This window comes from Physcomitrium patens, chromosome 8 (assembly GCF_059467195.1).
Source record: "Physcomitrium patens ecotype Gransden chromosome 8, ASM5946719v1, whole genome shotgun sequence".
Lineage (NCBI taxonomy): Eukaryota > Viridiplantae > Streptophyta > Bryopsida > Funariales > Funariaceae > Physcomitrium > Physcomitrium patens.
The window spans coordinates 11,307,838-11,322,358 of NC_143417.1; the positions used below are offsets into that span (position 1 = coordinate 11,307,838).

The window sequence follows — 14,521 nt, forward strand, 5'->3', positions numbered from 1 at the left end:
ATGTTATATAGTTTTATATCATGATTATATATAATTTTATAGCAAGATTATAGATGGAGAAGTAATATAATATAATAGAAATAAAAGATTGATATAATCTTGATATAATCTTGATACAAGATCAATCTTTTATTTCTATTATATTATATTACTCTTCCATCTATAAATAAGTTAAAATTATATCTATATATATATATATATATATATATATATATATTTACATATATATATATACACCTACATACTAATATGGATAACTCTTATTGTGTTATGGAAGTAATTATTGAAGAAATAGATACAAAATCATATGTATTTAAAAAAAATTAACACAAAGTAGTTATTTTTTTACTAAGTTCTAAAACAACATATACACAATTGAAGTTCTATCATGCTAAATACTACAACTTGCTAAAAACTTTTAATGATTGTTTACAAAATATTCTAAAAATCCACCAAGTAAAAATATGCTAGAGGGACATTGCCCTACTCTTTATTGGAATTTCCACAATGATATCTATTAATGGTTAGCAAGTCTACCATACTTTATATTCAACAAGTAGACAAAATACAAGACAATACTATAACAAAAACTTGTTAAAGGAAGTAATTGAAGTGTAAAAAAATTAAGAATCTTAATGGATGGACAGAATATTAATATGATTTTTTGATTGGAAATAAGATTCTATATAAATGAATGGCATTTTAATACTTCATCTTTTAATTCCTTCATGCCTTGCTTTAATGTTATCGCTAACTTATGTTGTTTATGTAAAATATTGTTTTTCATTAATTAATATTGTGATAAGATTTGTCATGACAAAGAAAATTGGAAACATCTAATTTCATAATTATGTTTGATAAAGTTGGTTGGCTATGCTCTTTGTTGTCATGTGGTACTACGTGTTCTAATTTTAAAATTATTGTGCTCAAATTTTAATGCTTGGTTGTGTAAGTTAAAAATAAATTATCTTACATGTAGATAAATATATTTTACTTTGATAAAACATTATATGTGTATCTATATATATATATATATATATATATATATAAAATTGTGGAATTTATTATGTTATATTTTATGTATAAATAAAGATTTGATTTCTCATTGATCTTTATAAACTTCTACTCCACCAAATGATTTGGACACAAAAGCAATCTCAATTAATCTTTTAGTGATTTTTAGAAATCAAATATTATATATATATATATATATATATATATATATATATATATATATATACATAATTATTTTCTTTTTTACTCATTTGTCACCAATATTTACAAATAATATGATAACATTTATATGCATTTTATATTATAATTTGACATTATAAGATTTACAATAAAATTTATATTTTTTGATTTTTTAATTTTTTTTCATTATATGGATATTTTATCACAAATATGTGTAAGTTAACAGAAAAGAAAGAAAAAACATTATGTTTTTCATGAGTAATTGGAAAGTAGGCAATTTTGACAACCATAGAAAAGCCCATAAACTAACAAAGTTCATGAGCTCTTGTTGTTAGAGTAATTATGCAAATATATTGTTCATATTTTGTGTAATTTTTTGATTATGCTATTTAAAAAAAAACTATGAATTTCTATTTTTAATACATGGTCTCATTAGAGACCATGTTTTGTGATTCTTAAGATGAAAAAATATTCTATAAGATCAAAATTTAGGAAATTCTGAAAAAAAAAAAAAAATCTATTATTTTACAATATATTTTAAGAATTATATATATATAGACATACATACATCATACATGTAGTTATTTCAATGATGCCAAAACTAACAAAAGTAAATTTATTTATTTATTTATTATCAATTTGTTCAAGTTTCAAAATTCACATGCATACATAGAAGTAAATATTATTACTACTATTGTCACTATTACTATTTTTATATTATATTTAGTATTTTAGTTTTTATATGTGTTGTTAAGTTTAAGAATTTACATATTTGGATGATAACCTTTTACTATATCTTTAAACATAGATTGTTAAATAAGAGAATTACAAAGTAGATACTCATTTTTACTATATGGGCACATCTCCTTTATTACAAGGATACCTCCTTGTGCCACACCAACAATATACCACTACCACTAGTTTATCAACAAGTTAGTTACTAAGGTTGAAAGATATTAAACACTAATCCACAACATAAGAACATCAATAATACATAAGCTAAACAAAGAAAATAAATAGAAGATAGTGTCAACATAGTAGTTCTACTAAGTGGACACCTCCCTTATATTATTTGTTTAGTTTGCTTTTATTAGCTCCTAGTTGCTAATATTCATGTGATATTGGTTGTTATTTTTTGTGTTGATGTTTATGTATCTTTTAGATTGATTAGTATCCATCTTGTTAAAAAAAACTTATAGCAATAGTGTATTGTTGGTGTGATACTAAGAATTGTCTACATAATAAAATAAAACAAAGTGTCCATCTAACAATTCTCTTAAATAATTGGTATCCTTCATTCATTACTATATGATGTTTTAAATAATTCTCAACAATTAGTGCATTGAAATAATTATACAAAAAAGATAAAAAATAATAACTAGTTTTATAAGGTTTTGTATCTTACATCATTTTTTTACAACAACATTGCTTTACATCATAATACCTAAACACACATATACCCACTTATACACTTTCAAAGAAGAATTACTTGGATCACTGCACTAAAACAAAACTGAACTCAGGATGCTGAATTCATGAATTAGTTTATGTATATATATATATATATATATATAAATATATAAAATAAAATAATATAGATCTTTCTCAAAAAAGGTGAACACAATGCTTGAATAAACCACCCTCGTTCACACCTTTACAACCGCAACCTCGAATGCCTTGAATAGCTCTCTCTCTCCCCCGTACCAAAACCGTAATCCTAATCCTAAAACGACCAACAGACAAACTCGAATCTTGATTCCTCACGCAGCATCATCTTCATTGCGCAACCCACCACTCGGACTGAGCGGAATTCAAAGGCTCCAGGGAATCAAACACATCCGCGGTGAAGTTGGTGATCACGCTGTCAGGGCTGCAAGAATCGGCGTCCTTGCTGTTGCACCCGCTGTACAAGCTCGCGTCCTCGCTGTACAGCGTCGGCAGCTTCTCCCACTGCTGGCTGGTGGTGAGGAACAGCGGGAACTCGGGTGAGAAGATCTGTACATTCTGCATCAGGGAGCCATTGGATTGCAGTAGAAACTCCAGGTAGTTGTTGTTGTTGCTGCTGGTGTTGTTGGATGTCGTGTTAGAGTTGCTTTGAGGGAGTGTTGAGTCTGTGAGTGAGAGCTGAGAGCTGAAGGATGAGTGAGCCGGGCTGCTGCTTTGAGGAGCTCTGGCGATGGAATTGAAGGAATTAGAGTCGTTGCCGGAGTCGCTGGTTTCGACGACGGGGTGCTCGAAGCACGAGAGGATTGTGGTGGAGCGCGTCTCCCTTCTCGAGCGCGGCCTCTGCTTGATGGTCCTCGTCATGCGGGATGCTATAGTGACGCAAGGCGGGGCAGATGCGAGCGGCTCGACGAGGCTGGTCAGCGGGTTTCTGTTGGCGCCCTGCTTGGTCATGCCGGTGCATGGTTCCTTCTCGCACGTTCGGAGTCCTAACTCTCCTGTTGAATATGCACCTTAATTCATAGTTCGGTTTTTGAGCTTGTGGACTCTTTTATGATTAGACGTGCACATTATTGAGATAATTTTGACCAGTTTTAGGGTTTTGAATTGTGTCGTATATTTGGAAGATTCTGATGAAAGGAGAGTGGGAGGACATTGGAGTTCGTGGATTTGTAGGCATATTAACGGTTTTTATGTCTGTGAGGTAAGTTGGAGTGGAAGAGGTCTTGCCTGCAGGGATGTGGTCGGAGAGATTGTGATGGCTGCTCAAAACATCATCAGCTTCCATGGAATTGAAGGTGTGGACTTGGTGGAGCATTTGGCATCGGGTGGTGTCTGTGGCGGAATCCCTGAATTTGTTGTCCCCTTCTGCAAAGATGAAGTGGGGGCCCATGCCGCTAGCAATTAGTGACGCGGCTCCTGAAGGGCTGTGAATCTGCAACCAGTGATATATTGATCATTATGACATTATATCCTTCGAGCATATTCGTTTATCATCGCTCGTCGTTCATTCCATGGTTCACTAATGATTCATTCAGTTCTTTCCTCTCTTATATTATCTCAATTGCTTCTACGCTGCCACTGATCATTAGCTCAAGCTGCCACTCTGTCCACTGTTCAAGAACATAACTCAGCGAATCTGACATTTCTCTAGGTTGACAACCTAATGACTTCCATCAATGGCTTAGAGAAATTTGAAATGTGGGGATTAACCTGAAATCCCCCGAAGTCTGTTGACTGCGGGTCCTTGCTTAGGTCTGATGTATCGGCCGAAGCATCTGTGCTCCCGGAGGGCATCTTGGGGCGTTGCAGAGCTCGCAGGATCCGTTTTTGTCTCGTGCTCCAGAAGTTCTTGACATCATTATCAGTGCGACCTGGTAGGCAGCTGGCAATCTTGGCCCACTTGTTGCCCAGCTTAGCTTGCATTTCCACCACCAGCTTCTCCTCTTCAGGTGAAAATTTGCACCCACTCCTATTTGATTCCCCAACCGTTTTAGTACTATGGACGAGTGGATCGTTATGGCACTTTATAACTGACGCAACAGGTTCTCTTTACTGCTTATCTACTCTCCAAAATAAGTTTTAGCAAACTCCTACGGCTGCATGAATTGATATCTTTTTGGAAACGGTATTCCAAAGACTCTTGCTGGCGTTACTGCTTAACGTTACACTCGTTCCATTGAGATTTTGTTTTGAAAGGCCCTGCTTACACTTAAAAGTCACATTTTTGTCTAATTCTGAAGCAGGTGTGCCCAATTCGACCAGCCTGCCAGAACGCAGCAGGAGTTGGACATGGTTCATATTAACAGTTACCAATTCAACACCTCAAAACGCTGCACATGAAGATCCTTCGCATGAACCATTCCAGGAATGATGCAGCTCTGGAGCTCATCCTCAGTCCTGAATCTAATAGCCGTGACCTAAAACCAATGAAATTAAAAATAAAATGAAAACAAAGACTGCCCTCCGGAGTGTCTATTCTCAAAGGAAAGCTCTGCAAATATGGGCTCATCACTGTTAAGAGCAATCTGAGAGTATCTCAACTCTGTGGACACTTCAATGATTTACCTTTTGAGATCAGGTTTGAGCTTGTTCACCCACCGCAAGCGACACGATTTTCCTGTCCTGGGCAGCAACCCCTTGGTTCTAATGGAACTCCAGTCTCGAGCCCCAAATTGTCGAACATATTCCACCAGAATCTCATCTTCTTCTGGCATCCATGGCCCTTTTCTCAACACCTCGTCCCCGGTTTGCACCGACTTAAGGCTCATTTTGTTTGACCCTGAACCTCCTTGTACCCCAAAGTTTAGTTGTGCCACCTATCTACTAAATGAACTGACGTATGTTAAATCTTTAATCCCAACCGAGACGTTGATTCGAAGTCGTGTAGATCGATTCGAGGCCTTGTCAATCACAAAGCTAATCTCGTTGCAAGTGTGAAGGAAAATTCCCGTCCTGCAGTGCTGCCCAAGTTGATGCAACACCATCACACCATAACCGGACCAATTCCGAATGTGTCTGCTCTAACTGCACAGGGTGTCACAAATAACACTCTGCTTGGTAATCGTGCATTGATCTGATTTTGTAATGTGAAGCAAACTGAGAAGGAGAAAAAGAAAATTTGGCATGCGTGATACAGACGTGCATCTTTTACATATCTATATATATATATATATATATATTTGTTATGATTCCTGACTATTCTTCTTAGCACAAAACAGGTGTGTTGCATTGCAACTTGTGAAACTCAGCATCAACTTTCTACAATGCCATTGACCTCAACATCTTGTTGCAGCAGAACTGTTCATGAGTTTCTACAAATGGCGGTATTTGTGAAAACCTGATTGAAGAGTTCCGAAGGTTGCAGGTTTTTTAAGTGTGCCAAGAATTCGTTTGGAATATTCTTTCAGATTTGACAATCTCCGTTGTGAGGAGGAAATATCCTTATAATTTGATTGCCTGAGCAGCAAAAATAATTCGAAATGTGAACTCTTGTTCCAATTTGTGATAAATCATTCTCCTTCTCCTTCTTCCATATTTATTTATTTGTTTACTTGAAAAATAGTCTTCTTCTTAATTCAACTTAATTCAATCAATTAGTAGGCCTCTGCCACTATGTTCATTACAATATTGCAGCATTGATTTTGAATACTACAAATAAAAAAATAAAAAATCATATTACGATTTAAACTACTCACACATGAACACATTTATATTGCCAAAAAATGATAATAATAATAAAAAAACGAAGACCCTATCTGCCTTTACGTGCACAAATAAATACATTCCACCATTATTATTCATTTATTTTAATTCTTTTCTGTCCAACGAAAGAATTACAACGGGAATCCATCTATTCAACCCTTTCTGAAAAACAGCATTTTAAACACAACACATTACATTAAGTTGCACCAAGAGAAAAACAAATAAATAAGTGATATAATACAAAAAATTACTAAGGCTCAAAACAACAAGAGAAACACTACATTTATTCTGTCAGGACGCCACAAAATCGAAGTCGCTCACAACAATTTGAGTTCTTAGAAAATGAGATCGGCAAAGCCTGTGGACCCACAGAGCTGGAATAGCTGGAAGCTGTCGGCGCCATGGATTTTGTCAAGAACCTGCCGAAGCTCAAAACCAAGAAAAGCCCATCAACTCAGCTGCTTCAGCACTCACTCGTCCCACAACCCAAAAAACCAATAAAAACAATAAATAAAGTAAAAAAATCTCGCACACATTTCTCGCCACGCTCAAGAAATATATATTTTCCCATTCAAACCGCATGTTGTGTGTAGGTTTTTGCAACACAGATAACTCAATTCCACTTCAGTTTAGCTTTTGCGTTCGTATCATCAGTTGAGCTATATTGGTATTTTAAACTGTAATAAAACTGATGATTCTGTTGCTGTAAACATGAGGTTGATCCTTGAACTTGACTCCACCAAATTATAGTATCAAAATTTATTTGAGTAAGAAGCAGAGAAAAGCATACCCGGCAGATGCAAGAGCTTCAAGTGAAGGTGGAAATAAGCTTTAATAATACTGGGTGACATGGTTTTGGATCCAGCTGCAATGCTTCATGAGCGATGGTCCTTGTTGGATTAATAACTTCCCTGGTCTGCTAAAAACAAAATTTTACAAAAAAAATAATGAAAACAAAACAAATGAATCACAAAGATTTGTATAGAAAAACGAGGGTGCATTTACAGTAAAGTCATTTCTTTATGCTGTTTTTATGTCTTCTTGCTGAGAGAACTACATAATTGAAATTGAAACTTTGCAACTCTGTTTTTTTAACGAAGTGATATGTGGGTACAATGTTTTTTTAACGAAGGTTTTATTTTTCTTTATTCATCTTCTACTTGGTGTTGGTGGACCTAAGACAAAAAAATTACAAAAGTATAATAAGAAGGAAGTTTGTTCATTTTGTGAACATGTGTGAGGTGAAGGCAAGAATAGTTTTGGCTTTGCTTGACTTGTTATAAAATTGATGTGTTGGATTTCTTGTAAAACATTACAACAAGTGTTTTTTTCTTACTATTGGAAGCTCATAAACAATGCAATTTGCATTAAAATCTCATTATTGTAAAACTTTTGTCATAGTTTTCAAAGAAATTCTTATTTTGCAATTGCACAATTTTAAAAACATAGAAAAAAAAAAGGGATGATTATGTAACTTGTAAATACTTGTAGGTTTTTATTGTTTCATGCATTTAATTCCTCACAAGTTTTTTGTAATTGCGAAAGAGTTTACAAGTGAATATCTCACAATTGTATCTAAAAAAATGAAATGTAGGATTTTGTTGACATTGTCACCCAAGAATATATTGATCAATGATGAATGGACAATGATGTGCATAAAGAGATCAAAAATAAAAATGAAAAGAACATATCATTAAGCAATACAAGTGAAAAAACTTCTAAAGTTAACAAAAAAAAGCCGTAGAGAGAAGTGGAGAAGAAATGGAGCGGTTACGGTTATGACTTTACTTAATTAGCAAAACAATTCTAAATGCACTTGTGACGGTTATAAATGTGACAAGAATTATTACAATTAATTTAGGATATTTTTGTGAGTAATTTCAAATTGAAGCTCTTAGATTTGAAATATTTTTCTTATTTAACTATTTTCGTTTAATTTTTTTTCTTTGATGTGCATTTTAAAAATGATTTTTAATCTATTGTTATTTTTTCAAGAAAATAAAAATTACTATAATTGTCATCTTTTGAGCATGGGTAACAATTTCTTTTCATAGCACTAAGCACATAGAATTTTTTTTATTTTCCAATTAAAAAATAAATAACTTACACACAATTGCACTCTACAAATTATTAATGTTTATTTAATTCCAGTATTAATTTAAAAATTAAAATTTTAATCACCATAAATCACCAAATATCAACTTTATCAATTTACAATTGGTGTTGAAATTTAATTGTTGAAATTCAATGCATTTCAACAATTCATTTTAAATTCGAATACCAAAATATTCATAGTTCAGCAATAGAATAATCTCACATAAAGGAATTTCAAATAAGCCCAAAAAATTACTAATGAACCAAAAGTAAATGGCAAAAAAGTGATGGCCTATAACTAACCAGTCACTAGCACTTTTTCCTTCACAATAATCCAACCAGCAAAACAAAAGCCACGGTCGTGGGGTTTTGCCGCGGGGCATCTAGTGACCGTCTCCAGTTTGTTGGTCACATTAGCAAATCTGATGCTTGCTTGAGTTGCATCTAGTTTTTCTCTATTGCAGGGGCTTGCCGGTGTAACATATAAGTTCCTCTTTCTGTTACGCAAGTAGCATATCTTACCCAAAAAAAAGAAAAAAGAAGAATTATAATAACACGGGTGGTGCCCAGAAGTGCCATCCTCACTATCTGCAGGTAGTGTGTTGCTTCAGCTGTAACAAACAAATCGAGCTATTACATAGCATCACAAGTCTCGGCATCCAGGACCCATCAGTGTACCGCTTTCCATGCTCATTTTCAAAAACCCACTTCTCTGATTCAGCACCTCTAATATTCTATGTGCGAAATGAAAGACTTGGTATCCTTACACTCGTTAAGGTTTCTGTACTCGTTGACGCTTGAGCATCGTAGTAAAGTCTTCAAGGCCACCACTGCATTAGCTTCCCTCTTTTGACTCACCAGACGGGTGGAAATCCAATTTCAAATCAAGGTGTTACTCAAAAGTGAGATGCATCGGCCATCACGTAGTTCCTTCTCCAGGGATGTCAGCTATTGGTTCGGTTGTACAAAACCCACATGCAGGAGTTGGTACAGACGTTGACGGAGTTGATAAAGACGTCTGTGGAGGAGTTACAGCAGACGTCGACAGAGGAGCGGGTGTAGACGTTGATGCAGGCGTAGATGAGGATGTGGATGCAGTAGTTGAGGCAGGGGTTGAAGCAGGAGTAAGTGCAGGTGCTGTCATCTGCTGCTGAGGGCTGGATCCCCGTGTTGCAGGAACTCTGGAGGTGGGGCTCGGTTTGCCAGCCTGGCTGGGTACCTGAGAATTGTTCCGAGCTGCTTGAGGCGGTACAGTAGGAACAGGCGACGGGCTTGAGTTTCCAACTGGGTGAGGTGCTCTATTGAGATGGTTTTTTGACATGTGATGCGAGGTCGTTCGTTGTAAACTTGTATTAGATGTAGCCAACGATGAACCACCTAAGAAAAATTACATGCAACAGTTTCAATTTTTTTGCGACATGACTAGTGAATTTTGGCATAAAAGATGACGCACAAAGAGCTAAAAGTGCGAACCTGAGCCGGTGCGGATATAGTGGATGATTCCTGAACTGCCACCTGCATTGCCATTTCCAGCTTGATTCGATAGACCTAATTTGGACCTAGGAAGCCCACCACTTCCGATATGAACCACATTACCAGATTGAGCTGCCTTAAGTAGTGAAGCAGCTGTTGAGGCTGGTGCAATTCGAGCTCCTGCTGCCATTGCAGCGGCTTGTATCATAGGATCGGGACCGTGTACGCCCTTAGAACCTCCTCGTGACACTCCAGTTGTCATGTTGCGCGATGCAGAATATTTACTATCCATGGGAACAGATGACGTTACAGGTTGTGTACTCGTGTAGAACATTTGATTGCCAACAGCAGAGCCTTGACCTGGTCTCCATACAGCTGAGGCATGAGTGTGTGATCCACCAGCTGAACCCTCGTGGACTGCTCCCTTAAGGGTTTGTAAGGCGGTAGAGGCTCCAGCTGTCGCACCACCACGCATAGATGTCTGGTTATGTGCTTGCGGCCGCTGAGCAGGAACACCAGCCCGGCTGGTTGAAACACCTGGTGCAGGCAGAGCTCGCGCTCTTTGTGTTTCAAGGACAGAAGCAGTGGTCTCAGTGCCACTGGGAGTTGTGGCTCCAGGATTTCTCTTGCCAACTGGAACGGTAGAAGCAGAGGAAGGTGGTTGCTTCATTGGCGTAGGAGCATTCCCAAAAGGCATAGCTTTGTCACCCGGTCTTCCAGTATCCTTTTGCATGCCAGGCCCTGCTAATGTACCAGGTTTGGGACCATCCAGACGCTCTATATTGTTGTAACCGGATGCTAAGAGACTCACTCCAGAGCCTCCATACCCTGCTTTTTCTTGAACTTCTCTCCTCTTTCTGATCAGAGCCCATCTCTGCAAGACGAGCTAGATGGTCAATATTGTAAACAAGACCCCCAACTTCAAACAAAAAAAAAAAAAAAAAAAAAAAAAAAAAAAATCGTTGCTCGAGGAAATGTCATCAGAATGATAGCAGCCAAAAACAGGACCGGCGACAGAAATGAGCCACTGTAGGACAACGTCTACAAGACAAACTGGCAATAACCAACCATGAAATGATAACGTAGCACAAATGTCACCCACTTTCCATCAGTTTTGTAAAGAATCGCGAAACATAGAAACAGCTTGGACATAATTCAGAGATATAACGCTATGTTTAGTTAGATAGCAAGAGCATTTACTTAGCAAAGAGGTTATTTTGACAGCAACATCAACCACCAGAGGAGTTGAGAGTGGGGTAGTGCCTGTGATAGTTGGGAGGCACTGCGATCAAAGTCATAATGGTTCTTCAGAACAGTTGTCCAGTTGCCCTCACCGTACTTGTCCACAGCTGCTATGAGTGCCAAGTCTTCTTCGGGAGTCCAGAGTCTTCGCCTCTTCCGAGCATCAGATTGGTTCATGACTGCAGCCGGATAAGCAGCCTTAGTGCTCGTAGAGCAGGAGAGGATTGCAGCCGATTCCCCATGCGTAGCTGCACACTGTGTTGCACTTGCTAAGTATGGCACTCCTGCTGTATTAGGAATGGGAACCAATTCGGCTGACTCATCTGGTTTGACCAACAGACCTGATCCCTGTCCGAGTTGGTATTATTGGGTAGAAAGCAAATCAGTACACATGTCTCAAGGATTGATTTCGAAGGCTCCGAGTCACAAAGGGCAGCGAGAATACGTGGAAACGAGGCTTAAAAATAAAAGACTACAAGGACTGAACAGAAAGCATCACAGGCAGCAGGGTAGAATATTTCCATGTCTTCCAAACTTGGGAAGCGGACACAGAACTCAAGAACCAATTAAAATAGCTTTCTACAGCAATGTCTGGTTCAAGGGTGATGACATTCTACTCGTTGAATTAACCTGATGTGAGAAGAATGCCGACTCCATACGAAGTGCAATATATTGAAAAGAGAATGGAGATTTGCGATACCTGCTGTTTATTGACAACCGCATTGTCTGCAGCTTGATGCCCCACACCTGCCTGACCAGCATTGTGTTCCATTAATTCATCATGCTCATGCTGTTGCAAGTCTGTCTGCATCTCAAGAAAAGTGCAAGATGTCAGCCTTTCTCATCCTTAAGTAAGGAAAGAAGGAGGATAAATGCAGGCTGTTACAACCTTGAGAGAAAAACAAGTGGGTCAAATAAATAATTTATCGCCACAATTGCAGCGTACCTTCACAAAACTGGATATGCTTTCTGCCACGGCAGCGCTGACAGTGGGAACAGGATCCAACTCAACATCAAGGTCACTATCATCGTCCTGAAATGAACAAATCCTAAGAGTGAGAACAGAATATCGAAACATGTGACAGGATCTTAAAACCATTTTCCAAACCGTCTACTGATGTCGATACAGATCGTCATTCTGCTCAATAGAATGAAGTGCCGACAGAGAAGACAAACTGCTGTGGATGCTACGGCTGTTGAGACACTTAGTAGGCCCTCAACAAAATATTGAACGGTAACCTCCAATGAAGCACGAAGTCTTGCCTGTCTTTAAACTTTAAGGGTTTTCCTGCAGGACAGCCCTTGTACTTAAAATGACGAGCCCCCTTCATTCAAGAAAACTTATTTCAAAGATTCAAAGCAATAAAAATCCTACTAAGAAAACTACGCTGGCAAAAAATCAGAAGAGTAGTTCCTCTAGGGTACTGAAACACCCCAAAAATCTAGGCACTTACTGAGGCTGTTGGGGTAAATTTGAAAACAACAGATAAAACAAAGAAAATTAGCCATAAAACGCCATACCAACGGTGCCTCGTTGTCTTCAAAAGAATCCTCCAGCTCCGCCCGATAGGCAAGGCTTCGCCACACGGCCTGGTACTCCTTCGGGTTCGTAATGCCCGTGACCGTGCTCTTGCACAGCATCACCCAGTCCAGCTTCGGCGACTTGCATCTTGCAATCTCCCGCAGCATTGTCACAATCGTACTCGCCGAGTACCTGCCCTCGCCAAACATCTTCACTCAAATCTCTTGAAGAGAAAACAGGAAAAAGAAAAAGAGAAAAGAAAAACCCCCACCTCACAAACATCCTTACTCTCTTCAGAAGAATCCCAAAAATCTAAAATCCGTGACAACACCTAAAAAGAAAAATACACAAACACACAAACAAACAAACAAAATGACAAAAATAAAAATAAAAAATAAAAAATGCTCCTAATTATCAAATTTCCTAAACCCCAAAATCCTCTACGCAAAAAAAAAAAAAAAAAAAAAAAAAAAAAAATCCTCAAAACCCTCCAAAAAAATATCTCAACATTCTCAACAACAACAATTCTACAAGCCACATCCATGGTCACAAAACCCCATGAAACTTGCTGCAGAATCGCATGAAAGCCCGGAAACAAGAAGAATGGCATACCGTTTGACAAGTGGAGCCAAGTCGGTATCGGCAAAGGGAAGTTTAACAGGGGCCATGTGAGCTCAATCGCTGGAGTAGAGTGCCCAATTCGCAATAGTGAACAACTTGCGGTATCTACATGATCGAACGACGACAACGACGACGCTACGCGGTGAGCGGTGTCGGTTCGAGCACAAAATTCAGCTCGCTTGCTTGCTTGTTACGTGCAGAGAGTGTTGTTGAAGGTACGATTTGGTGACGCTCTGGCTCCGTCTCGATCTCGATGCTGGTCTCGGCCTCGGCACTCGGCGTGGGTGCTTCCCGTCGGTGCTTTCGTGCTTCGAAAGGGTTTGCGACGAGGACCTCGACGTCCACTGATCCACTGTCTTTCTCCCCCACGGTATCAAACATGCGCTCCTAATACCGTGGAACACGGTCGAGGGGTCTGCGCACGGTATTGAAGATCATTCACCTATAGTCGCTCACCATTCTCGTTTTTCCTTCCACGGTTTTGAATGAATGTGTACCGGTAGCCGTGGGATCAGGACGTCTTCTCACCGTGGTCTGAAATTGTTGTGCGAAGTTTGTTTGTTTGCAAAATTAATTAGTGTTGATTGTGCAAAAATGTAACCGTATGTTAGAGGATTTATATTTTTTATATTTTTTATATTGATTTATTTGATTTTCCCTTGATGAATTTTTTGTTGTGCATACAAAGCTTTGTAGGCAAATTTTCTGATGAAATTTAACACATCATATTTGTACTTGTTTTGAACTTAAATCAACTTTTGTAACTTCAAAATATATTGAGTTTTGAAGTTTAGGGGTAATATGCTTAGGTGATATAGAGCTGTATCTAGTATGATTATTATGTTGACGAATTTCTTTTTACATTGTAATAGATCTTTGAACTGTCTCATGTGGCTTTTTAAGTGACAAAACATTATATTGTTGATAAAATCTATCGTGTCAACAAAATTACAATTGATAATAAGATAAATACAATGAAAATAGTTATCTCCAATAAAAAATTGTAATTCATTTATTTTTTAACTTTTATAAAATGTGGAGCATGAAAATTGTGGTTTCTAATCATTGCATAATGTAATTTCTTGAGTTTTTGGGTACAAGTTGAACCCTTTTAGAATGGTAACAATGAGTTTTGATCCTAAAAATTCCATTGTCTTCCATATTCATCTTCCATTGCAAGTATATGTATTTATTAAAAAAAGAAAATTCAGCAATATAGATTGAGCT

General features: G+C 37.5%; 2 protein-coding genes and 1 long non-coding RNA gene across 6 annotated transcripts; 1 reads left to right on the forward strand and 2 right to left on the reverse strand.

Moving 5' to 3' along the window:
* Window positions 1-2,559: 2,559 nt before the first annotated feature.
* LOC112285534 (uncharacterized) lies at window positions 2,560-5,408 on the reverse strand. The gene is made up of 4 exons (XM_024526440.2): window positions 5,206-5,408; window positions 4,351-4,609; window positions 3,868-4,072; window positions 2,560-3,635 (listed from the first exon to the last, which is right to left on the reverse strand). The coding sequence occupies exons 1-4, from the start codon at window positions 5,406-5,408 to the stop codon at window positions 2,971-2,973; spliced, it is 1,332 nt and encodes a 443-aa protein (XP_024382208.2). The 3' UTR covers window positions 2,560-2,970.
* LOC141045668 (uncharacterized) lies at window positions 4,452-6,766 on the forward strand. Of its 2 annotated transcripts, XR_012217969.2 has the most exons (4): window positions 4,452-4,589; window positions 4,884-5,697; window positions 5,859-6,121; window positions 6,638-6,766. It is a non-coding gene; the product is annotated as an uncharacterized LOC141045668 (long non-coding RNA). The 2 variants fall into 2 exon arrangements; XR_012217970.2 differs by lacking the exon at window positions 6,638-6,766 and having other exon boundaries at window positions 5,933-6,126.
* A 1,793-nt stretch (window positions 6,767-8,559) lies between these two features.
* LOC112286062 (uncharacterized) lies at window positions 8,560-13,627 on the reverse strand. Of its 3 annotated transcripts, none has more exons than XM_024527601.3 (7): window positions 13,286-13,627; window positions 12,673-12,865; window positions 12,098-12,184; window positions 11,852-11,956; window positions 11,173-11,406; window positions 9,910-10,783; window positions 8,560-9,813 (listed from the first exon to the last, which is right to left on the reverse strand). In XM_024527601.3, exons 1-7 carry the CDS (start codon window positions 13,339-13,341, stop codon window positions 9,356-9,358), a joined length of 2,007 nt encoding a protein of 668 aa, XP_024383369.1. In that variant the 5' UTR covers window positions 13,342-13,627; the 3' UTR covers window positions 8,560-9,355. The 3 variants fall into 3 exon arrangements, with proteins under 3 accessions (XP_024383369.1, XP_024383368.1, XP_090108682.1); XM_024527600.3 differs by having other exon boundaries at window positions 11,173-11,499; XM_090252556.1 differs by lacking the exons at window positions 12,673-12,865; window positions 13,286-13,627 and adding an exon at window positions 12,415-12,439 and having other exon boundaries at window positions 11,173-11,499.
* Between the last annotated feature and the right edge of the window lie 894 nt (window positions 13,628-14,521).

What these genes read in the sequence shown, in the direction of transcription:
- LOC112285534 (XM_024526440.2), bottom strand. Translation starts at nt 5,408, where the DNA reads ATGAGCCTTAAGTCGGTGCAAACCGGGGACGAGGTGTTGAGAAAAGGG. An exon ending in CAGACTTCGGGGGATTTCAG is followed by an intron (nt 4,073 to 4,350) that starts GTTAATCCCCAC and finishes CACTGGTTGCAG; the next exon opens with ATTCACAGCCCTTCAGGAGC. An exon ending in CTCCGACCACATCCCTGCAG is followed by an intron (nt 3,636 to 3,867) that starts GCAAGACCTCTT and finishes CATATTCAACAG; the next exon opens with GAGAGTTAGGACTCCGAACG.
- LOC112286062 (XM_024527600.3), bottom strand. Translation starts at nt 13,341, where the DNA reads ATGGCCCCTGTTAAACTTCCCTTTGCCGATACCGACTTGGCTCCACTT. An exon ending in TTGGCTCCACTTGTCAAACG is followed by an intron (nt 12,866 to 13,285) that starts GTATGCCATTCT and finishes TGGCGAGGGCAG; the next exon opens with GTACTCGGCGAGTACGATTG. An exon ending in GCATATCCAGTTTTGTGAAG is followed by an intron (nt 11,957 to 12,097) that starts GTACGCTGCAAT and finishes CTTGAGATGCAG; the next exon opens with ACAGACTTGCAACAGCATGA.